At 41.9% G+C, this 25,430-nt stretch overlaps 1 protein-coding gene across 1 annotated transcript in view; it reads left to right on the forward strand.

Annotated features, from left to right (window-relative positions):
• Positions 1-25,430, forward strand: part of LOC136875623 (uncharacterized) — a 91,293-nt gene that overhangs the window by 25,268 nt on the left and 40,595 nt on the right. Inside the window, exon 2 of the mRNA XM_067149161.2 lies at positions 21,753-21,932. Within this exon, the coding sequence (XP_067005262.2) occupies positions 21,753-21,922 (170 nt within the window). The 3' untranslated portion in view covers positions 21,923-21,932. The remainder of the gene's footprint in view (positions 1-21,752; positions 21,933-25,430) is intronic.

Consider the following 25,430-nt stretch of genomic DNA (forward strand, 5'->3'; position numbering starts at 1 on the left):
GAGGCAGTAGAGGTGGGATCCCTCGCCGAGTCCGAGGGAAAAGCCGAACCTGGAGGGTAAACAGATGATGATGATGATGATCATCATCACGTGAGTGTATTACCACCAACAGCAAAATGTGTTTATTACAGCTCTGCTTCACGCTAAGCAACAGTTACCAACGTGTGTAAATACACTACTGGCGACCAAAAAAAAAAAAAAGTGTATACTATTATTGGAAACTATTTAACAACAAGTTATCTACAAATTTGATTGATTTTCAATGGAAATGTATGTGATTTTAATGTAATGATGCGCAACATCTATGTCTTTTATATGTATGTATATTTCACATTGTGACAATGACTTGTATTGAATTGTAAAGTTCAAACCAGCGTACTGTAATATCCAGGTGGCTGTTTGGCCTGTAACTGATCTAAAGCCAAATAATATTTTTTTTAAAATCATCACGTGAGTGTAAACCCCCTAGAGCAAATCGTGAATAAGATGTTCCGGATGTGATTAATTTAATCACGAGGAGCATTATCTTATCAGTTTTATGACGTGTTAGTTACTATAATAGATGTGACAAACAACAGTAAATGGTATTGCTTCCTTCTTATCAACATATCCGCTGTTAAGTATGAATTAGCGGTCCATTTGTTGTTGTTGTTCCCAAAGGAGGTTAGTTGTGTGTGCCTTTTTAACCACATATCAGCCCTCCTGATTGGGAATCGAACCCGGGTCTCCGAAGACGTCAGCTAATAGCGTTACCCGTTTCACCGCCGAGGTTGACGGCGATTCGAATACTGGCCACCATGCCTCAAACAGAATTCGGGCTCGCTGAATCTGATGAGGATTTTTGCCCTCCGACCGGAATTAGATCTTGGGTGCTATTTCAGAATACAGTCTACTGAGCTGCGTTGGTGTGAGAGGATGAGAATCTGTTAAAACGGAATCGGACTGGTCAAAATATGACCTGCACCCTTTTGGGGGTGACTAATCTAAGATGACCTTGGGACGCTTATAGTGAAGGCCAAGGATTTGGTCACCGGGCGAGTTGGCTGTGCGCATAGAGGCGTGCGGCTGTGAGCTTGCATCCGGGAGATAGTAGGTTCGAATCCCACTATCGGCAGCCCTGAAGATGGTTTTCCGTGGTTTCCCATTTTCACACCAGGCAAATGCTGGGGCTGTACCTTAATTAAGGCCACGGCCGCTTCCTTCCAACTCCTAGGCCTTTCCCATCCCATCGTCGCCATAAGACCTATCTGTGTCGGTGCGACGTAAAGCCCCTAGCAAAAAAAAAAAGGATTTGGTAATTTCCCAAAGTGCAGATGAGGGTGTTGGGTTTGTGGATTAGTACAGAGTAGAATTTCCGGGACGTCTTCTTGATTCTGGTGCTAATCTTGAGGGATTGATGGATGTCACGAATCAATTCTAACCAGTGTGCACCTGAGATATAAGACGCAGCGCACGATTTTTTATGGGCTGCGTCTTATCCAGGTGGGATTTGGTTACCATTCCCCAGACCGTATTGGCATACTCGAGAATTGGTCTAAGGGAGGTCTTGTACTGTACAGCGTGAGTCTGTTTTCTAGATTAAGGCCTTGGTCGGCTTTCATGAGGAGAAGAATAAGCGTCTGTTCGCTTCGGCCGAAATTGAATTCATATAATGTTTGAAGATGCGTCCTCTGTCTAGGGTAACTCCCAGATATTTGGTTTTATTATTCCACCGGATCACTTCGGCAAAGGCGATCAGTGGGAGAGGGTCAGTCTTAGTAGGCCTACGTTTTGAAATAAGAGCTGCACTACTTTTATTTTCATTAAATTTGATTAATAGCAAAGTTATTGTTTTTACGGTTTTCGAAGACACCAAAGTGCCGGAATTTAGTCCCAAAGGAGTTCTTTTACGTGTCGGTAAATCTACCGACATGTGGCTGACGTATTTGAGCACCTTTATGTTGATGACAGATACTCACGCAACGTCGCAACCATTCCTTCTTTTCACAACCCTTTAAAAAGCCAAGATCTGCTCTTGAGAAATGAGCGTTTATGATCATAGCTAGAAAGCGATAAGGTATTACTTTTTCTTCCCACTTGAGACCTAATTTTTTCCTATCCATTGTGTCTGCTTTCTGTCTTCATCTGTTTAAAACAGTAAGGGAAAGGTGGGCTAAATACTAAACTCCCGGCTCTGCCACGAAATTTGAAAAGTGGTACGAGGGCTGGAACGGGGTCCACTCAGCCTCTGGAGGTCAACTGAGTAGAGGCGGGTTTGATTCCCTCCTCAGCCATCCTGGAATTGGTTTTCCGTGGTTTCCCACTTCTCCTCCGGGCAAATGCCGGGATGGTACCTAACTTAAGGCCACGGCCGCTTCCTTTCCTCTTCCTTGTCTATCCCTTCCAATCTTCCCATCCCACCACAAGGCCCCTGTTGAACATAGCAGGTGAGGCCGCTTGGGCGAGGTACCGTCATCCTCCTCAGTTGTATCCCCCCGACCCAACGCCTCACGCTCCAGGACACTGCCCTTGAGGCGGTAGAGGTTTGATCCCTCGCTGAGTCCAAGGGGAAAACCAAACCTGGAGGGTAAACAGATTAAGTTCGTACCAACTATCTCCCGAATGCAAACTCACATCTGCTTGACTAAAATCGCTATCAGCGAAGTGTCCAAAGCTGCATAGCCACTCACTTGGTCCTTCATAATTTATTGTAGGTATCCAGGATGTTATTAAATCGACTGACTGTTACACTATATACATCTTCCCAGCCTTTGCATCAATTAACCCCGTGTGGGTGGCGGCGGTAGAATAACACCCACGGTATCTTCTGCTTGTCGTAAGAGGCGACGAAAAGGGGCCCTAGGTGTTCTTAACTTGGGAGCTTGGTTTGGCGACCAATAGGCCCTTAGCGGTGTCCTGGCATTGCTTCCACTTACTTGTGCCACGCTCATCACTTTCGTGTACAGCAGGGCCTCTCAAACGCCCAAAATCTCACGCATGCAAACTAAAGCGCAGAGTTCCTGTGCACAGTGCATTGGTCCCGCTCGGCTCGGACCAACGCTTCGTCTCTGGGCTCCTCGGCTAAGCTCGGCTCAACTCGGCTCGGATTTTGAGTGCTACGGAGCAAGTGAGGAAGAGGGAGACAGGTGGAGCGAGCGAGACAGGCGCGGGGAAAGAGAGAGACAGCGCTATTACTCCAAATCGACGAGTGGGGGTCTGCACTTTGGTCAGCCAAGCGAAGTCGTCTTTTGCACCGTGCACAGCGCAATGCACTGGTGCATGCACCCTGAGAGGCCCTGATCTACAGTATCCTATCCGACTTCCCTTGGTCAGCTCTTGTTCTTTCCGACACCGACGATATTAGAGCATTCGAGGCCTGGGGAGTCTTTCGTTTTCACGCCTTTGTGGCCCTTGTCTTTCTTTGACCGATTCCTTCATTTTTCGGAGTGTCGGATTCCTTCCATGTTCTCTCCCTGATTAGAGTTATATAGAGGATGGTTGCCTAGTTGTATTTCCTCTTAAAACAACAACCACTACAACTGGGGAGGAGGACTAGTACTTCGCCCAGGCGGCCTATGCTGATTAGGGGCTTTGTGGGGGTGGGATGGGAAGATTTGAAGGGATAGACAAGGAAGAGGGAAAGAAGCGGCCGTGGCCTTAAGAGGCAATTGCCTGGAGGAGAATTGGGAAACCACGGAAAACCACTTCCAGAATGGCTGGGGAGGGAATCGAACCCCCCTATAGTCAGTTGACCTCCCGAGGCTGAGCGTACCCCGTTCCAGTCCTCGTACCATGTTTCAAATTTCGTGTGGAGCCAGGCATCGAACCCGGTCCTCGGGGGTGGCAGCCAATCGCACTAACCACTACACCACAGAAGCGGACTAGTGAATAACTACAGAATGAAATAATGAGAATAAAAGTGCATAAATATATTTTAAAAAATCAAATACATGCATAGGCCTAGGTATTCTTTTAACCTATAGACTACAGTGAACAAAACTTTCAGGAGGGAAATGTACTGTTTTATTTTTGTATTTAAACTCCTTGAGCCACCATCTAAAATATCCCAGCTGTCGCCTTCATTAGAATAATACAATTACGAAAATGTATTATTGAAGCACGATATTCGGATCAAATGCGCTATTAAGATGTTTGAGCGGCTATTCCGATAAATAATGAAAACAGATGTTCGTACTTTGGCGAAAGTCTGTTGTTGATAGGTTGAAGTTCCTGATATTGTTATACCGGATTGGTCATTGGAGCCCTGAGCTAAATAGTCACTATTTCACCCAGCTGCACTACGCTCGACGTGGGAGCCATTCGTGACGTGTGTTTGAAATGCTCCTCTAACATGTAAAAATGCATTTTCTAACTATTCGAGGTATGAAGAAATTATATGTGGACATACAGTATATGCTTCTCGTCCGCCCCTGTGGTGTAGTTAGCTGACACATCCGAGGTCCCGGGCTCGATGTACTGGTCCTCCTTCCTAGTTTTATCCTGGCCCAATGTCTCACGCTCCAGGACACTGTCCTTGAGGCGGTAGAGGTGGGATCCCTGGCTGAGTCCGAGGGAAAAACCAACCCTGGAGGATAAACAGATTAAGAAAGAACTACACGAGAGTTGCGAAGAAAATGCATGTGGACATTTTTTTTGGTAGAAAGTATAATTCTAAGTATACTAACGGTTCAGGCAGCTTACGCACCTTTAATGGTACTGGACGCATAATTTTTCCAATTTGCTCCATATTTTTAAATCTATCTGCTGCCCTAATAAGCTAGCTTTTTATATTCAACCTATAGTCAGGAGAAAGTACGTTTCTAATGGTGGTAGATTTTCTGTGGTAGAATGGTGCCCAATATTAGCTTCTACCAACGAACTTACAAACGTCTGCTCTTCATAGTAGTACAGGTAGAGAAATAATTTTTTTCAAATATTGCGCTGGAAGAACTATGTTATTACAACGTATAGACAACAGCAAAAATACAATTTTCCTTCAGCCTTCAGATGTATTTTATTATAACGTGTAGCCAATGGTGAAAATACACACTTCCTTCAGGTAGATTATAGCTTGCAGCTATGCTGTTAACTCAGCACTCGTGGATGAGGGAAACGCTGCAATCGAACCACGTCATCATTAATCCTTCAAACTTCTTCACGTGGTTTCCTCTTTCAGACTGTGGGAAGAGTTGAGATGATATCTCTTCCAATGTCTGAAAGTCCAGGGTAGAAATAATTTTGTTCTCCATAGACCATCTCCAACAACAAAGGAACCCGGAAACCAACTATCCCTTATGCCAATTTAGGACAAACTACGCGCGAGAAACGTCAGTGTCTGAATTATGCTGACTCAGAAATGAACACATCACTCCTCCATCGTCTAAAAGACGTTCATGAATCATGTAAACAAGATGACAATAAAGAGACAAGTATTCAGGGGGCATAGCTCAGATGGTAGAGGGCTCGCTTAGCATGCGAGAGGTACCGGTATCGATACCTGGCGCCTCCATTCCATTTTTTAAAAAATTTCTGAAGAAGAACGTAAGACTGAACGAATAAGGAATAACCCAGAGGAAGGAATTTTTAAGTTTATCCTCCAACGCCGTGTGACTTCCAGACTGAGCGAGTTATCGTTCCCTCACCACCCAAACGATAAATGCATATTATTAGACAAATGTCCTTCTTCTTCTTCTTTATCCGACCGGGCGAGTTGGCCGTGCGGTTAGAGGCGCGCAGCTGTGGGTGGGTTCGAATCCCACTGTCGGCAGCCTTGAAGATGGTTTTCCATGGTTTCCCATTTTCACACCAGGCAAATACTGGAGCTGTACCTTAATTAAGGCCACGGCCTCTTCCAACTCCTAGGCCTTTCCTATCCCATCGTCGCCATAAGACCTATCTGTTTCGGTGCGACGTAAAGCCCCTAGCACTTCTTTATCTGTTTACCCTCCAGGGTCGGTTTCTCCCTCGGAGTCAGCGAGGGATCCCACCTCTACCACCCCAAGGGCAGTGTCCTGGAGCTTCAGACTCTGGGTCGGGGATACAACTGGGGAGGATGATCAGTACCTCGCCCAGGCGGCCTCACCCGCTATGCTGAACAGGGGCCTTGTGGGGGGGATGGGAAGTTTGGAAGGGATAGACAAGGATGAGGGAAGGAAGCGGCCGTGGCCTTAAGTTAGGTACCATCGCGGCATTTGTCTGGAGGAGAAGTGGGAAACCACGGAAAATCACTTCCAGGATGGCTGCGGTGGGAATCGAACCCACCACTACCCAGTTGACCTCCCGAGGCTGAGTGGACCCCGTTCCAACCCTCGTACCACTTCTCAAATTTCGTGGCAGAGTCGGGAATCGAACCCGGGCCTCCGGGGGTGGCAGGTAATCATACTAACCGCTACACCACAGAGGCGGACTATACAAATGTCATGGACGATAAACAGGTGAATCGCATCATCACGTTCTTCAAAATAAATTAAAGAGCCAAAATACATCCAGTAAGACTTATTTTCTACAAATGTTTGTTTCCTTAAGTTCTAATGCAAGTGTTTTGTTCCTAGACACATACTGTAGGCTACAGAGGATAACCAGATGTTTTTAACGCAATGTAGGACCTAAAGATTTAAAATGTAGGACATTGAGTAATTATAGTCAGGACACTGCCCTTGAGGCGGCGGAGGTGGGATCCCTCGCTGAGTCCGAGGGAAAAACCGACCCTGGAATGTAAACAGATAAAGCAGAAGAAAAGAAGAAGAAGAAGAAGAAGTGTAATTATACATTTACCTACTTCTTTTTGACCATTTTTTTCAATTTATTGGTGCACGCACGTGATACAAATTGGGCCCTGTTTCACGACCGGATGCCCTTCCTTACGTCAGCCCTTTTTGGAGGGGATGTATTAATAATAATGTTATTTGTTTTACGTCCCACTAACTACTCTTTTACGGTTTTGGGAGACGCCGAGGTGCCGGAATTTAGTCCCGCAGGAGTTCTTTTACGTGCCAGTAAATCTACCGACACGAGGCTGACGTATTTGAGCACCTTCAAATACCACCGGACTGAGCCAGGATCGAACCTGCCAAGTTGGGGACAGAAGGCCAGCGCCTTAACCGTCTGAGCCACTCAGCCCGGCGGGGATGTATTCACTGGTCCCCTAGTGTGTGACTATGTTGTGTACAGATGAACATACAAGTATAAGTGAAACACAAAAAACCCACTCCCTGAGGCAGAGAAATGAACCATACGCAATTTAAATCCTCGGCCCGTCCGGGAATCGAACCCAGGGCTCTCTGAATGGAAGGCTAGTACCTAATCCTTAAGCCAAGGAGCCGGATGAAACTTTTTTCAGCTTCTCCCAGTTATTTCTGCGATCGCTGGAGCCACCCAGGCTCAGTTTGGTTTCGGTTTAAGACGGATTTCCTTCCTGACGCCTCATGGTTCCTGAGATGAAAATCTCAACCCAGGATGGAGTGGAATTCAAACGTCAGCTTTCCAGGTGGGAACCCAAGAACTAGGCTACTGAGTTAATTACGACCCCCACCTCGATATATTATGCGAGAAATTATACACTGAAAGCAACAATATATTGAAACAAACAATATTTAATACATGTAATTGTCACGTTAAATATATCGAGAACATAATTAGTCCTATTCTTACTGTAAAACATCATGCATATTCTTATAAAATGCCTGGCCTGTTTAAAAATAATCACAAAACTTAAAGCTGTTTAAGAGTTTGAAGTTTTAGTTAACTAAAATCATATCATACTCTGTTTCTCTCATCTGTCCATCGAATAGAAATAACCCACTCTACATTTACAATTGCGTGCAGGAGTAATGAAAAAAGATTATATTTCCAGCAGCTCAGAACGGCAAGTTTCATACTTATTAGGACTAATCTGACGAAAGTTTACTTACTACTACCTCAATAACCACATGGAAGCTTGTTTTCACCTCCAAAAACATGTTTTGCTTTTCGTTGCACCGACACAGATAGGTCTTATGCTGACGATGGGATAAGCAAGGTCTAAGAGTGGGAAGGAAGCGGCCATGGCCTTAATTAAGGCACTGCCTCGGTATTTGCCTGGTGTAAAAATAAAAAAACCACGGAAAATTATCTTCAGGGCTGCCGACAGGGTGGTTCGAACCCACTATGTCCCAAATGCAAGCTCACAGCTGCGCGGCTCTAACCGCATGGCCAACTTGTTCGGACCAAAAACAATCGATGATTGTGAGTTTGTTAATTAAGTCGTACAGAATCAGTCGAATGATAGTTGGCAATACAACGGTACTGTGCATGACTGACTAAAACGTATAAGGAATTTGGGATAAAGTTTCCTTGTAAGGGGATAGACACGTTATATAAAACATATGCGAGCTCGTCTTCAACCCTAAAGAACAAAAAGAAAAAATACGAGAGCAAAAAAGTGTTCCAGTATTTTGTTTGGCTTTCAAGGTTTTCAGATGGAGTCTTCCAGTCCAAATATTTATGGTTCCTTGGCCCTGCTGCTACTGCTGGTGTCTTCACGCCTCTTATTCACTTCACTGCGGCGGCGATGATGAACATCAGGCTTTGATAAAGTAGATACAGTGCTAACTTCAGTCCACTGTTCCTTGTCTTAATTATTGTCATCCACAGAATAGTTCCTAGTAGCCTACTTCAGACCGGCGCCCCTTGTGTTCAGAGTTACGGAACCGAGTCCCGGCACAATCTGTTGAAGAGGTGTTTAAACATGGAGCCGCATGTTAAAGAACATCACTATGAAGAGTCTGAAGTAGAGATTGATAACGACTACTCATTTTGGGCATTTTTAGGGGGCAGAGCGCCGGCCTCTCACCGCTGGGTTCCGTGGTTTAAATCCCGGTCTCTCCATGTGAGATTTGTGCTGTACAAAGCGGAGGCAGGACAGATTTTTCTCCGGATACTTCGGTTTTCCCTGTCATCTTTCTTTCCAGAAACTCTCTTAAATATAATTTTATTTCACCCGTCAGTCATTAATCATTGCTCCGTTCGGCAGCCGGCGCAGTTCCTACCCTCCATTCCTGACCCGGTCGAGTGACTCGAAACGTGCTGTGGATTTAGATTTAGATTCAGCTTTCCACGCGTACGATTGAGGTTTAAATCCCTGTCGATTCCGAGTTGGAATTTTCAACTGAAGAATATGTGGCATCAAGAAAGGTATCCGTCTTAAACTCTTCACAAAAACCCAAAATGAGTCAGAATAGCTCTTAATGGCATACAGTGAACAGTTCTGTAGTATACCCTCTTATCATGCCCCCTTGCCCACAAAACCGATAGCCTTCCACCCTCTTCACCTATATTTCTCTCCTTTATCATGCCCTCTCCTGGCCAGAGGGAGATGTTGCCCTCTGGGTGGCCCGTCTCACCCCTTCAGGGGGAGGAATGAAAGCAATAAAAAAGTTCTGTGACTGGCTGCCTTTGTTGTCAGGAATTAACATGATACCTATTTCTGATGTAGGAGAGTGAACCTCATAGAATTCTGGAATAAGATGAAGGAAGTTTACCTTAGCTGCTGGCTGTCCATTCGTGTAGACGAGGTTCGACCTTGGTGCATCCGAGTTCTAATTTTGACTGAAATATCACGTGGTGTCAGAAGGGGCATCCGCCTTTAAACCTCTGACCAAAAACCTAAAATGAGCCAGGGGGCTCCAGCGACTCCAGAAATAACTGGGATAAGCTGAAAAGAGAGGAGACACACTTCTGCTAATGTACAGGACTGGTGTGGTCAAGTTGATAACTAGCTTGTAAGGATGATATACTGTCGATCCTAAACAGAATACTGATACAATAATTCAATTTAAACCAGAGCCAAGTCCACCTCCGTACAGGCTGCGAAGGCCTCTGGAGGAATGGAAGGCTTCCTCTATGTGTAATCTCGGCATTTAAGGCGATGGAGTGCTTAGCTCTATACCCAGCCACTTATGATCCCAGGATTTAACCAATTCTTATTCCTGGTGTAGGCTGAATGAACTGAGTACTTTCCAGAACTTAAAATCTCTTTTCTTAATTTTCCAACTTCCTGGCGGGGAATCGAAACCACGTCCTTCCGGGTGAACCGAACCGCGTTATCGAGTCATATAGTGTGTGAAAATATGCCTCTTTATGTATCGCACGCTCCGCTTATCTATCTGCGTACTTTAAACACTTCTTATTCTGTCTGGCCTTTTCTCAGTTTCTTGAAGTCTATTCCTGGTGTGGATTTGGCCAGTTTTACGAATGGGTGCCCGTAATGGTGTCAACCCTATATGGGGTGGTGGTAGCGATTATTGTTTTAAGAGGAAGTACAACTGGACAACCGTCCTCTATTAACATTAATCAGAGGGAAAATTGGAAGAGATCCGAGACTCAAAATGAAGGTATCGGCAAACGAAAGGCAACGGTCATGAAGGTAGTGAAAATGACAAGACTCTCTAGGCCTTGCAATCTCAACACCGTCAGGACTGGAAAAGAAGAGTTAACCAAAGGAGGTCGGATGAAAGATGAAAGCGAGAAGCCTGATACGTGGAAGCAATGCCAGACTGAGCTAAGAGAACAGCGGTCGTCAATCCACTCTCCAAATTTCAGAGCCCCTGGTCCCCCTTTTAGCTGCCTCTTACGACAGGCAGGGGAAACCGTGGATGTTATTCTACCACGCTAAACTCCATGGGGTGGGATGTGATATTCACTATTGCGCGTTTCTGTAGTGGTGGGTAGTGTGGTGTGTTGTCCGAATATGAAAAGGAGATTGTTGCGACAGACACATACACCAAGTCCCCGAGCCAGAAGAATTAATGAGACATGATTAAAATCCCCGACCCGGTCGGGAATCGAATCCGCAACCCTCTGAACCTAAGGCCTCAGTGCTGACCATTCAGCCAAGGAGTCGATCGGACACTTGTCTCACTATGGTCCTAATTTTACTTGCAGGAGCTTTGAAAAATATACAGTATATTTACTAGCGTAAGAGGAACAATTTAAGGTGTGCCTGTATAGAAATACATGAAGTGTAGTCCGAAAAATAACGAGAAGGCCACGACACTTACTGTACTTTGATGGACACGTGTCTTGTGGATGGCCGTCATGTTGCCAAATCTATTATTGCCATAGACTGGAATTTAAGATGGCCTTGTTTAAACTTAATGGACCTGTAACTGTGAATTAAATTGCATTCGTTCGTAGATCGTTTTTTACCATCGAACTTACGGCACTAACGACTGCTACTACTCCAATGTTAAACCCTAGCATAGAACTATCAAAATATTGCCTATTACACGCATCTCTAAGGAAGGGGGGCAAGAATTTCCCACTATCCTTTTTGTTTTGAAAGCAATTGACTTTTCATACGAGTAATATTACATCGTTACGGTTTGGGTATGCGGCTGACTGGGCATTTGCTACTCAACACAGACCTTAACTAATGACCTAGCCACTCTTGATGAGTATTTCCGCAATTGGAGGCTGACGGCAAACCCAAATACAGCTACAGTGTCTTACTTCCACCTATGCAATAAGCTACAACCTTTTGAACCACAACAATGTATCCAACTATCTGGGGATCATTTTAGACAGAATTGTGTCTTTCAAGAAACATCTGAACAAAAACTGAAATCTAGAAATAACAAACTTCAGAAGCTGTGTGGCACTACATGGGGCTCCTCGGCTGGCACTCTATGCACAACCGCCCTCAGTTTGGTCTTCTCAGCATCTGAGTTTTGCTCTCCAGTGTGGCCCAACAGCAGCTATACGAAACTTGTTGATACTCACGAGGGAACACATACATGTGTTACACTCGGATTCGATTGAAATTTGGTAGGAATATTCGTGGGAGGCAGTAGAATTCTAAGGTGAAAACTGCATGTACCCAGCACAAGTTTAAACGTCAAAATTGAACAAATAAATAGTCGTAAAATTAGAAGTGCCGCGGGAGTATCGGGCTGTGGCGGAGAGATAGGGAGGAGCGAAGCAGCGGACGTGGACCAACCAGGCTGTAACGAGCTGCGCCAGCAGCCAGGCAGCGTATAGTTAGCACGTTCCCCTTAACTTCCCGATCAGATGTGTAAAACGTAAATATGAAAACAGCACATGAAACAAGTATACAAAGGAAGACGTTTGAACAACGATGCAATAAGGTTTGAAAAAATCACGCCTGAGTTCTTGTTACTCATTGTAAAATATTCCCGTAAAAGGAATGAAAGGGAATGAAAGAGGAAGTCGGCTGGTCGAATTCTGCACCATTCATAATTTAGTCCTCATTAATACTTGCTTCAAACACCACAAACGACGGATGTATAGGTACATGGACGAGACCTGGAGGCACTGGAAAGTATCAAATAGACGTCATTATGATTAGGCAGAGATTCAGAAACCAGGTGTTGGTTTGCAAGATTTTCCCAGGAGCAGACGTGGACTCTTGACCACAACTTGTTAGTAATTAAATGACATCTGAAGTTGAAGAAATTGAAGGAAGGAAGGAAGGAAGAAAGGAAGGAAGGAAGGAAGGAAGGAAGGAAGGAAGGAAGGAAGGAAGGAAGGAAGGAAGGAATTCAAGGAAATGGGATCTAGACAAGTTGAAAGGAAAGAGTGTGAAGAATTGTTTCAAGGAATATATTGCACAAGGACTTAATGCAAAGGCTGAAGGAAACACAATGCAAGAAGAACGGACAGTCGTGAAGAATAAGGTCAGTAGGACTGCTGAAAAGAGGCTAGGAAGAAAGGAAAGATCAACTAAGAATCAAGGTATAACCAGGATATACTAGACCTGATTGACAAACGACGAAAGTACGGGAATGAAAAAATGAGGTCAGAAAAGAAGTAGATAGAAAGTGTAGGGCAGCTAAGGAAGAGTGGCTGAAAGAGAAGTGCAAGGATGTTGAATGTCGTATGGTTGTCGGAAAGGCAGGTGCTGCATACAGGAAAATCAAGGAAGCTTTTGGAGAAAGGAGAACTAGGTGTACGAATATTAAGAGCTCAGATGTAAAACCACTTCTAGGGTAAAAAGACAAGGCAGAAAGATGGCAGGAACGTACCCAACAGTTGTATCAAGGTAAAGAAGTAGATGATATGGTTCTGGAACAAGAAGAGGCTGTTGATGCCGATGAAATGGAAGACCCAGTTGTGAGGTCGGAATTTGAGAGAGCATTGAGTGACCTCAATAGGAACAAGGCAGCTGGAATTGATGACATACCCTCAGAATTACTGACTGCCTTAGAAGAAACCAGCATGGTGGTGGTGGTAGGGTTGCCAGATGTACGGTTTTGCCCGGAACAATACGGTTTTTCCTCATTTTGTTCCGCGTACGGTGCACCCTTCAAACCGTACGCCCAATGTTCCGTTTTTTTTTTAATATCGCGGTTTAGACAATAGTATAGTATCGAAAAAGTGCGCGGTTATGATGAAAATATTCTGTATTCTGATTTCTGACCAATGATCTGCCATCACAGTTGAGAACAGCGCCTCTGGCAGTGTGCTAGCGGTACTAGCAGACATGTAGAGCATGAGTCTCCTGCATTGTGATCGGAAGCAGGACGTGTGCGGTAAACAAGAAATTGCTCTCTCATAGTGTTTCCCATTAGCTGTGAGGTATTTCGACGAAAAACTATACATTTGTAACAGACTTATATGAAGATGCGGACGAAAGTGCTATAAAAATGTCTCAACAAATTTATAACAGAATTTCGGAACATGGTTTAATGTTGTCCCATATTTCAAGCTATACTGCTGACAACACAATTTCTAATTTTGGGAAAAACATTCTGTATATGTACACCTAAAGGCAGAAAATCCAACCTTGGTCAAGTCTTAATTGTTGTGCACATGTTGTTCGCAATTCATGTAAAGCTGGGATGAATTCTATGTCAATTGATATTGAAATGTTGATAATTAAAGTACCGGTATTCGATTACTTTTCAAATTCAGCAAAAAGAGTTTTACACTTAAAATAATTATTTCAGTTTCTTAATATTAAATACGCTAATTTGTTAAGACATGTGCCAACAAGATGGCTTTCTATAAAGCCTGTTATTGAAAGACTGCTGAGAAACCTCCCAGCGATAGTATCTTATTTTTCAAGTGTTAAAGACTGCCCAGTATTCATTAAGAAATATTCGTTAGGTTCCTCAAAATCAGATTCTGGTAAGCAAACACTTCTAGTAGAATTGTATCTACATTTTTCGAAACATTTAGCAGATGTTTTCAATAAGGCAGTTCTTAGTCTTGAAAAGAGTGATCTGACAATCTGTGAGGTATATACTGTTAGTCTACTAAAGTTTGAAAATGCAACAGGAACAGAGAATGGGGAAATACATTTTTGGTTACAAAGTGACTTGCACATTAAGTAAATTGAATTATTTGTTTACTGGGGAAGTTAAGGTCTGTGAAAATGATTTTATACATGCCTATGAGGTTTGTGTTAAGTATCTATGTAAATGATTTGATTTTAGTGATGATTGTAATGTTTATTCACTGATGAATTGTATAACTCTAAAAAAAACTCACCTCAGTTCAGCAAGATTTTAAAGGTAGTGGAGACACTAGATTTACAGGAAAATATGAATATTGATGATATGTGTTCAGAATTTGTAGAAATAGTCAATTTGATTTTCTAGTGAGAGTGGTGTTGGTGAAAAGCTAAAACTAGCTATCCTAAGTAAAACAATGCCAGATAGGTGGGTATATATCACCGGTTTAATTGGCCCAGAAAAACTGAAGAACATTTTGATGGTACTTAAGTCTGTCTTAAGTATATTTCTATCGAATGTATATACTGAAAGAGTATTTTCAGTAATGGCAATAAAGTGGAGAGATGAGAAAAACAGATGCTCAGTAGATTTAATAAAAAATGAACTTGTGTACTTCAACTATGATGAGAATTGTAAGGAATTTTTCAAGAAAGTTTTGTTGAATAAGAAATTGTTACAAATTGCTTCTTCAAATGACAAGTACTTGTGAAATGTTAATTTCAATGTAAAGACTAACGCATTATTAGTTTGTAATAAATTAAGTACCTACATATTTCACGCTGACGCTGTTATATTATTACCGGTATTTATTTGTTGATATAACCCTGGTCTCTTCTCTTAATCATGGCTATGGTGCCTTAATTTAGCGCTATATGGCAAGGAGATGGAAGTGTTCCTTATTTGCTATCTGGAATCGAGCGACTGTTCCTTATTTGCCATCCGGAAATCTGGCAACCCTAGGTGGTGGTGGTGGTGATTATTGTTTAAAGAGGAAGTACAACTAGGCAACCAGGCGAGGTATTCCATTTAGTGTGTAAGATGTATGATATAGGAGAAGTGCCATCTGATTTTAGATTGAAGGTTGTTATATCTATTCCAAAGAAAGCAGGTGCTGACAAGTGTGAAAACTACTGCACCATTAGTTTAGTATCTCACGCTTGAAAATTTTAACTCCTATTATTAACAGAAGAATGGAAGACAAGCTGAAGATGAGTTGGGAGATCAGTTTAACTTCAGAAGAAATGTAAGAATGCGTGAAGCAATCCTCACTTTACGTCTGATCTGGGAGGATCGAATTAAGAAAAACAAGTCCATGTACATGGCATTCGTAGATCTAGAAAAGACATTCGACAATGCTGATTGGACCAAGCTATTTGTGTTCTAAAACTGATAGGGGTCAGATACCGAGAAAGAATAATTAGCTAAAATCTGTACAAAAACCATTCTGCAGAGATAAGAATCGTCGAGGACTTTGAAAAAGAAATCAGTCCAGAAAGAAGTCAGGCAAGGCTGCAGTTCGTTCACCCTCCTTTTCAGTGTTTATATAGAACAGGCGGTAAAGAAAATAAAAGAAGAATTTGGAAAGCGAATCACAGTCCAAGGTGGAGAAATCTAAACTCTGAGATTTGCCGATGATATTGTTATTTTATCCGAGTCTGCAGAAGATGTGGAGAAATTGCTAAATAGTATGGATAAAGTCTTAGAAAATGAGTACAAGATGAAAAAAAGTCCAAAACAAAATGGGGTGCAGTAGAATCAAATATGGTGATGCAGAAAATATTAGATTACGAAATGAAGTCTTAAAGAAAGTAAATTAATTATGTTGGGGAGCAAAATAACTAACGATGGCAGAAGTAAGTAGGACATAAAATGGAGACGTACACAAGCAAGGAAAGCCTTTCTTAAGAAAATAAATTTGCTCACTTCGAACATTGCTATAGGAATGAGAAATTTTTGAAGAATTTCGTCTGGAGCATGGCATTGCATGAAAGTGAAAAGGGACTGTTACTCGCTCAGAAAGAAAGAGAATGCAAGCTTTTGAAATGTGGTGTTACAGAAGAGGTGAGATAGGTAGATCGAATCACGAATGAACAGATACTGAATCGAATTGATGAGAGGAGATCGATTTGGCTAAATTTGAGCAGAAAAAGAGAGAAAATGATAAAAAAAACATCTTAAAACACCCAGGACTTGTACAGTTGGTTTCTGAGGGAAGTGAAGGCGGTAAGAATGGTAGGGGTAGAACAAGGTATGAAAATGACAAGCAGATGTATGATGCAGTAGATACGTACAAGTGAAAATGTTAGCACAGGATAGGATGGCATGGAGTGCTGTATCACACTAGTCTATGGACTGATGCCTCAAGCAACAACATGGGCTCCATCCTCTATATACAGCTTCAGTATCTGACAAAATTAAATGTAAATGGTATTAACTTCAATGTTTCTAAATTAATAATAATACAATAATAATAATAATAATAATAATAATAATAATAATAATAATAATAATAATAATAATAATAACGTAAATTCAATATATTATTTCACTAAAGGAACATATCTCTATCTTCTTTCACTACAAAACACCATAAACCCGACGATCTCCATGGCTAATTGGTTAGCGTGCTGGCCTTTGGTCACAGGGGTCTCGGGTTCAATTCCCGATAGGGCCGGGAATTTTAACCTTAAATGGTTAATTTCGCTGGCACGGGGGCTGGGTGTATGTGTGTTCATCATCATTTCATCCTCATCACGACGCGCAGGTCGCCTACGGGTTTCAAATCAAAAAGACCTGCATCGGCGAGCCGAACTTGTCCTCGGACACTCCCGGCATGAAAAGCCATACGCCATTTCATTTCATTTCAACCCGGCGATGTTCTTTTGGGAGATATTGAATCATTTCTTCCTGATCCTGCTTTATTTTGTCAGGGGAATTCTTGTGATCTTCGTCACATTCTGTAATGTATGCTCATGATTTAAAAAATGGTTTTATCACTTTTGGAATCGTCTATGCCTGAATGCTTTTAACATACACAATACTGGGACGAGTAATTCGAATACCTTATGTAATACTTTATAAATTTAACACGCTATCAGCTGCTGTTGGAAGTTAATGAAGTCACGCGATGTCGTCTGTACTTTAAAGGGGTGAGAAGTTTGGGATGATGCAATCACTTCCTTTACATCATCAGGTACATATGATTTCAGTATCCTCTTGCGCTTTTCGGTTAAAGCGAAATGGTGGTCACAGGCCAGGAAACTATGATCTGATACCAAATATTTATGCTCAATGCATTCAACACTGCGTGTGCCTCTAAAAACAGACATATTTTAGCAGGGATTTCTTTGCCGAACATGTATATGGTAAACCTATCACTTTGTTGTTGTGACCTTTAATCTTCTTAGATGAATGTTAACCGACAGCTTTTTCTTCACTGTTACCTTGCATTAAATCAATACATTAGAGCAGTCGAACCTACACATCTGAGGAAAGGAGAACATGTCTTGACGTTACATGACCCCAACCGAAATTTGAAAAAGTTTCTTTTTTTTTTTTCTATTTGATTTACGTCGCACTGACACAGATACGTCTTATGGCGACGATGGGATAGGAAAGGCCTAGGAATTGGAAGGGAGCGACCGTGGCCTTAATTAAGGTAAAGCCCCGGCATTTGCCTGGTGTGAAAATGGGAAACCACGGAAAACCATCTTCAGGGCTGCCGACAGTGGGGCTCGAACCCACTATCTCTCGATTACTGGATACTGGCCGCACTTAAGCGACTGCAGCTATCGAGCTCGGTAATTTGAAAAAGCGGCACATAGCCCCTTTAGAATGTTAGTTCTGCAATTGCGTAATATATATTAATATGGTGTTTAATAAGACAGTACCACAACTACAGTAATAATAATATCAATAACATTGTCTCAACTACCATATGGCTGCATTTTGATTTGACGCCATTTAAGTTGTCTGCTTGTCAATTAGAACGTTCTATTTTTCTTTACCAGGTGGCAGAGGAAATCGGATCTCTGTATGGTGATCTGCGGCTGAGTTTTAATTAATGTTATCGGATAAATACCAAATGTGTCAACAGAGATCTCTTATAGCTGAGATCTTCCAACATAGGGGGCCGAATGGATATTTGTCCACTCCATGAAAATCCGATTTCCTGCGCCGGATGTGAACCCGTGGTCTCGGGATCCGATGGTGACACTCTACCACCCCCTCCCATCCCCCATGTACAAGGGGAGCTGTAAGACAGGAAGTTCACTTGTAAACTGCGTTTATTACACTAATTTTAGTTGCCTATCCCAGTAATTAAACAAGTTTATGAGACGTGATAAAGAAATATTGTAAGTATAAATGACGTATGAATGACTTGAGAGTAGAGTAGAGCATTTCAGGATAAAAATTGTCCGGAGCTAAAAGACTGGAAATAGTTCTCAACCAGACGTGTTGCATCATTTTATTGAACATTGCAGCACTAAGTGATAGTGGATGCGTGCATGAAGCTTCATGGTAGCATTGCGGCTTTGAAGATCAATATCAGTGTTATCGAGCAAATCTCACTCACAAAAGCATCCATGTGAACCAGTGAAGTTGCGCCAACAGAAAGACTGCTATTTCCATGTGTTTACCTGAAATCGCAGTTCGCCTGGTGGCCATGATCATTAAGTCTGTATGGTATGGCACCGTAGTTAGCCGGTTCGAGTCCCGCTGGTGGAAAGAAGTCACCATCAGAATGATGGCCGGTATGGTAGGAGAGGTGGTTGTATACTAATCACCAGGTTGCGTGCCAATAGCTTGGGTCCAATTCCAAACCTCTCCGCAGTACAGTCAAACCTCGATATCTCGAATCATTTTATATCGAGTTATCGAAATTTCGAGATATAGACAATTCCACGTAATTGAATAATATGAATCTGCGGGTTGATACCGTATACAGTGTTGTTTAAGCATAGACCTATAAAAACACATTCGAAGTCTCTTCTTCTTCTTCTTCTACTGACGCTTTTCCAACATCTGTGAGTTCGCGGGTGCGAACTGCGTCGCACATGTGGATTTGACCCTGTTTTACAGTCGGATGCCCTTCCTGACGTCAACCCTATATGGAGGGAAGTAATCATTATTGCGTGTTTCTGTGGTGATTGGTAGTGTAGTACGTTGTCTGAATATGAAGATGAAAGTGTTGGGACGAACACAAACACCCAGTCCCCGAGCCAGAAGGATTAATCACACGTGATTAAAATCCGCGACCCGCCCGGGAATCGAACCCGGGACCTTCTGAACCGAAGGCTGACCATTCAGCCAATGAGTCGGACATGAAAACACACTCGAAGTATTTTATCATTTTAATTACAACACTTATCGAAGCAACTCTGTATACACTATATACAGTAAAGGAACATGATGCATACCTCCGTTAATACCTGGGAAAATATCAGTTTATTTTTTATTTCTCTTAAACTTATTTTCCTTCATATAGTTTTCAATAGCAGTTATTGCTGTTAAAACAGATATGCCGCCATATAAACATACAGGCCGGCCCGGAAGCTGTTATGTTATGGAACAATGACACACAAACCTTAAATGCTGTATTGCACAGTCAAAATTGTACAAAATTCGAGTTACAGATATTTTCAGCTTCTAGGGGAGGAACGTTTGCTTCGAGAAATCGAGAAATTCGTCTTATCGAATTTCGGGCAATAGGGAAATAAAGACCCCCGAAGAATAGCACAGAGGGCCAGGAAGTTGAAGTTACTTCGAAATACTGAAAATTCGAGTAATGGAGGTTCGAGATATCGAAGTTCGACTCTATTAATTTGGAGAACGGCATATGACGCTGGTGATAGTGATTCGTCCGTCGGACGGGCAGACCCTATCGTGTTATTCGACAGCCGGTTTCACCCTCTCCCTTCGCCATTATCGTCATCATCTCACACCCACACACGCAAGTCGCCCATAGGTGTCAGACAGTCGGACACTCTCGGCTCTAAAAGGCATACGATAAATAAATAAATGCATAAATAATCTGAAATCGCAAACAGGTTTTGTTGACGGACTGAAAATTAATTAAGAACCAACAGTGGGATAGAGAGAACAGAATATCTGGTTATTTATTTATCTGCATGTCTAGTACATTCATTTATACCTGACGTCTTTATTTATGCATTTTGTGTAATGCGTAGAGTATTTCTGTTTACTGTAGTTTCATTACTGATGCTATTATTTAAATGTACTAATTAGAATTTATAAAAAATAATGTTTATACTTCAAGATGCTTAGTTTTTCTGCAAGACAGACATTCCTTTGCTTTCTTCCTTTCTGTCAGTCTCTTTATATTGTTTGTTAAAGTTGTATGTATGTATGTATGTATGTATGTATTATGTACTCGATTTTGTAATTGTAGCGAAGCTCCGTAAAAGGCAATGTTAACACAAATAAATAAATAAATAAATAAATAAATAAATAAATAAATAAATAAATAAATAAATAAATAAATAAAAAATAAATTAAATAAATAAATAAATAAATAAATAAATAAATAAATAAATAAATAAATAAATAAATAATCCCGTCATTGTTGTAGCATGTTTTGTTCACTTTTCCAGTTCAATGTGATATCTTTGACGTCACCGACAATGCTATTTGAAAGCCGATTATTCGATTTGCTAAAGTACAAATTGTACAAAGAAATTCAGTTATCCACTGTGCTTAGTATTGTGTACATTACGCTTACAGTATTTCTTTATCAAAACCCAATAGACCCATTAACCTACATAATGGCAGCTAGGTTTGCCAAAGTAACACAGAATGAATTAAAAATAGAGTTGTTTTTTCCAAAATAATTCTACTGATAAAATACGATAAGAAATTTTATTAATACTAACTATTCCCATGCAATTCATTCAAACTATTTTTGAGAATTTCTTCAGAATATTTTGTAACTGTTGTTTCATCATGTTGAACAAATTTTTTTCTAATTTATAGGATGTTTTCTGGTAATGTTCCCCTTGAACCGAAAAGCAGAGCAGTTACAGCTCAACTTTCTATCTCATTCAACACTGTATGTGAACATTGTTTGTTACTGTGGTTCAGCTACACATTATACCTTCCTCTTGCGTATGCCGGAGAAAGAGTAGAGTAGTATTACGAGTAGCATTGCATGAGACTCAGGAATACTTTCCATCCCAGTGTTTGTGTAACTGGGAAATAACACTTCCATAAAGCATGTAAAGCTATGTTACACATATTTTTAAATACAGAAAAGCTGTCAATGCAAAAATTGCCCGCCACATATTAGTAATGTATGCATTTTAAATTTAATAATTAATGTGTGATATTCTGGTATATATTTATTTCATGGTGCTTCCAAGTCAACAATCACGCGAACTACACAAGAAATTCGATATCGCGGGCAATTTGCCTCCATCCCCTCCCCCGTTTCCTTTTCCATATTTCTAGTTTGGCAATGTTTCTGTAGTCTCCACGCAGCGAATAATTCAGCAACAATATAATCAATTGTTGTGTGTTGTATAGCAAGTGAGCAGCGAACTTCCGGTCCATGCAGTCCCAGCACGCGATTGGCCCTCATGTCGGCGGCTGCAGTGACGTCATCGTGCACGTACATGGCCCATGAGCGCCTGAGCTACGCGTTCAGCGTGTGGAGAATGGAAGGGGACTGGAATGGCGGAGGGGGGCACGTCTGATCTCACACAGGTAGGCAAACAAGTTATTACTCGATCATAGAAAACAGTAAGTCAGTGGAGTCTGTACAACTGATATTCGGAGTACCTTCAATGCTATAAAAGAAGGGTGCCAAGATAAATTCAGTATTTTTAAAATTGGTTTTATGTCCCATTAACTACTTCTACGATTTTCGGAGACGCCGAGATGCCGGAATTTTGTTCTGCAGGAGTTGTTCAAATGCCGGTAAATCTACCGACTCGAAAATGACGTGTTTAAGCATCTTCAAATATCATCGGACAGAGCTTGATCGAACCCGCCAACTTAGGCTCAGAAGCCCAGCGCTTCTTCCATCTGAGCTACTCAACCTGTAATAATAATAATAATAATAATAATAATAATAATAATAATAATAATAATAATAATAATAATAATAATAATAATAATAATAATAATTCTTCCTCCGTTTCGCTGTCATCTTCCTTTACTGCCGGCAATACCTCTAATCCCCTCTCCATATAGGCCTGTCCTTCATCCTTTAATATCCCTTGGTATAATCATGGCATATGGCCTCCGGAGAAGCCTAGTGCAGGTTCGAACCTCGACCACCACGCAATCACTCAGCGATTATTATTATTATTATTATTATTATTATTATTATTATTATTATTATTATTATCCGAAGCGATAAAGGCGTGCTCGGTTCACCCGGAAGGACGTGGGTTCGATTCCCCGTCAGGAAGTTGAAAAAATTAAGAAACGAGATTTCCACTTCGGTGCACATGGCCCTGTGGTTCACTCAGCCTACACGAAAAATGAGTACCAGGTTAATTGCTGGGGGGGGGGGGCAAAGGCGGTGGAGCGTAGAGCCTTTAGTTTCCCCCACTCCCAGGGCCTTCATGGCCTGGTACGGAGATGACTTTGCTCATTATTATTATTATTATTATTATTATTATTATTATTATTATTATTATCATCATCATCATCACGGTGGGTTGATGCATGTATCAGTGCTAAAGCAGGGCATTTTGAACATTTCAAGTATAAAAGCGTTTCATGTAGTATGATGATGATGCTTGTTGTTTAAAGGGGCCTAACATCTCAGGTCATCGGCCCCCTGTGAGGTATACCGGTACGTTCTGTTCCTGAGTATTTCCCAAGATTAATGTACTCTGTAGAGTTGTTGAAAATGAGTTCTGACATGGAAATAAAGCGTTTCTGTACCCATGTTCATATGTAAGTAAGGGTGTATTCTGCCCGAAGGCAGGTCCGAACCTCCGCAGAGGTGTGCCTGAGCAGGAGTTTACGTACGGTAGGGTGGTCAGTTCCTTTCCGCTCCTCCATTCCCTTATCCCTCGCCAACAGCGCGTGGTGACCCATCAAAATCTTGACCACGCCCAATGTTGCTTAACTTCGGAGATCTCACGGGATCCGGTGTTTCTGTATACTAAATTGACTTACTATGGTCTTCTGACGAGAAGTCGCGAGGGTTGCGGGGTAAGAGGTGAGAGGGATAAGCATGGCTGCCGCACACGCGCCTGTCTCAAGTCTCAAGGCCTGGCAGTAAACATCTGTTCCGTCCACGATGACTTGCGAATTGAGGTGCTGTCGTAAAGTTTCAGAGTACTCGTGCAATTGTGCCTTTATTCAACATTTACTCTATATACTGCATAATGAACAGTTTGATGAGGAACATGCATTGATTGAGAGAGATCTCATTGTCTGTCACGCACAACCTGCCGCGACTTCCTGTCAGACGCAGATAGTAAGTTATGGTCATGAATCAGTGCCACCGTTGAAGTAAATCATAGAACATGGTTGAATTTTGTTCTCTCATACGCGTTCTCGCAACACAATTAAATTGTATTAGGAAGCAGCACGTAAGAGGTGGATGAGAGGGAGCGTTGTGTGCTTTGTGTGAGACAGAGTTATTCGCCAGACTGCTTTCATGCTCTCTGTATTTTTTCTTCCGGCACTAGCCTCTTCACTTACGGACGGAGGCACGAGTGGCTAAGGAGCAAGCAGACAAGGTTGTAGTCTTATGCCATTTAAACTCCTCCATTTTTTTTTTTTTTTTTTTTTTTTGGCTATTGGCTTTACGTCGCACCGACACAGATAGGTCTTACGGCGACGATGGGTCAGGAAAGGGCTAGGAGTGGGAAGGGAGCGGCCGTGGCCTTAATTAAGGTACAGCCCCGGCATTTGCCTGGTGTGAAAATGGGAAACCACGGAAAACCATCTTCAGGGCTGCCGACAGTGGGGTTCGAGCCCACTATCTCCCGAATACTGGATACTGGCTACTGGCATAAAATCTTCTGAGGAGAAGTCACGGTACCTACAGTTAGCGGTGAAATCGGACCACAGGGCGTACTTCCCATATCGAAAATCTGTCGTGCACTAACGGCTAAGTCAGTACCACTGACACAAGTGAAATGATGAAATGAGGTGTGTTCGTAGCAAGTTAAACAGTGAGCACCCTGAAATTTTCTCCGATAATAATATGTACGGCACAATAATAATAATAATAATAATAATAATAATAATAATAATAATAATAATAATAATAATAATATACGTGGCTTATTCACAAAGATGAGAAAACGATTCCATAAAAGCGATTCGCTGACTGCCTATACTCGCTTGAAAATGCCGAATTAATCAAGAACAAGATTCGAATTTAGTCAAAGTTCGATCATCTTGCACATGTGTTTCTGCTCTCGCTGTTAATATTAAGTGTAAAACAAAAATCAAAGTGTGTAAATATCAAGGCCATTATCTGAAACTAGACTTTACCAACATTCTTGTGAATAACTACTGTAGGAACGATCTCAGTGCTTGATTATTTTGAAGACTGTGAAATTTACGAGCTGCGTACTGCACATCTTGCAATATTAAAACCTCAGTGCCTTTGAGTAATACAAACACGCGGTTGTTTTGCATAAAACTGTTGAAATTTGGTGAGCTGTGAGGGTATTATTTAGTTTTAGTGGAAGTGGAGGTTCTGAATTTACATACTTTTGGTTATTATTATTATTATTATTATTATTATTATTATTATTATTATTATTATTATCCAACCCCACGAGATCAAGTTTTTCATTGAAAAAGGTAGGCGACTATATGTTGGACAATACTTCACGGAGCTATCCTCCTCTAACGTGGTCCCTATCAACAGTTGTATTCTGGCTACATACGAACATGTCGGACACCATAACAACACGTACGTAATGTCATGACATTTGGAGATTCGAGCTTGCCTCCTGATGGTATGCTGATCAGCTGGGCATCTGCTGATAGCTTGTAAGACCGATCGGTTCCCACACGCCGCTCTTGAAGATCATCACAAGTACTTTATCTCCGTGGCACTTGAGCGGCATTACTCAAGAGTTGAGCATGAATCAGAGCGCACCCACTTCGGAGAACACCGTCATACTCAGTACAGAAGTCTCCTTTGAGCTACCGCCTAGCTGAGAATTGTAGATTTCTGTGCACTCGAATGATCAACCTACATGGCATTACAGCCCTGAAGGA

The sequence above is a fragment of the Anabrus simplex genome, chromosome 6 (assembly GCF_040414725.1).
Source record: "Anabrus simplex isolate iqAnaSimp1 chromosome 6, ASM4041472v1, whole genome shotgun sequence".
Taxonomy (NCBI): Eukaryota; Metazoa; Arthropoda; class Insecta; order Orthoptera; family Tettigoniidae; genus Anabrus; species Anabrus simplex.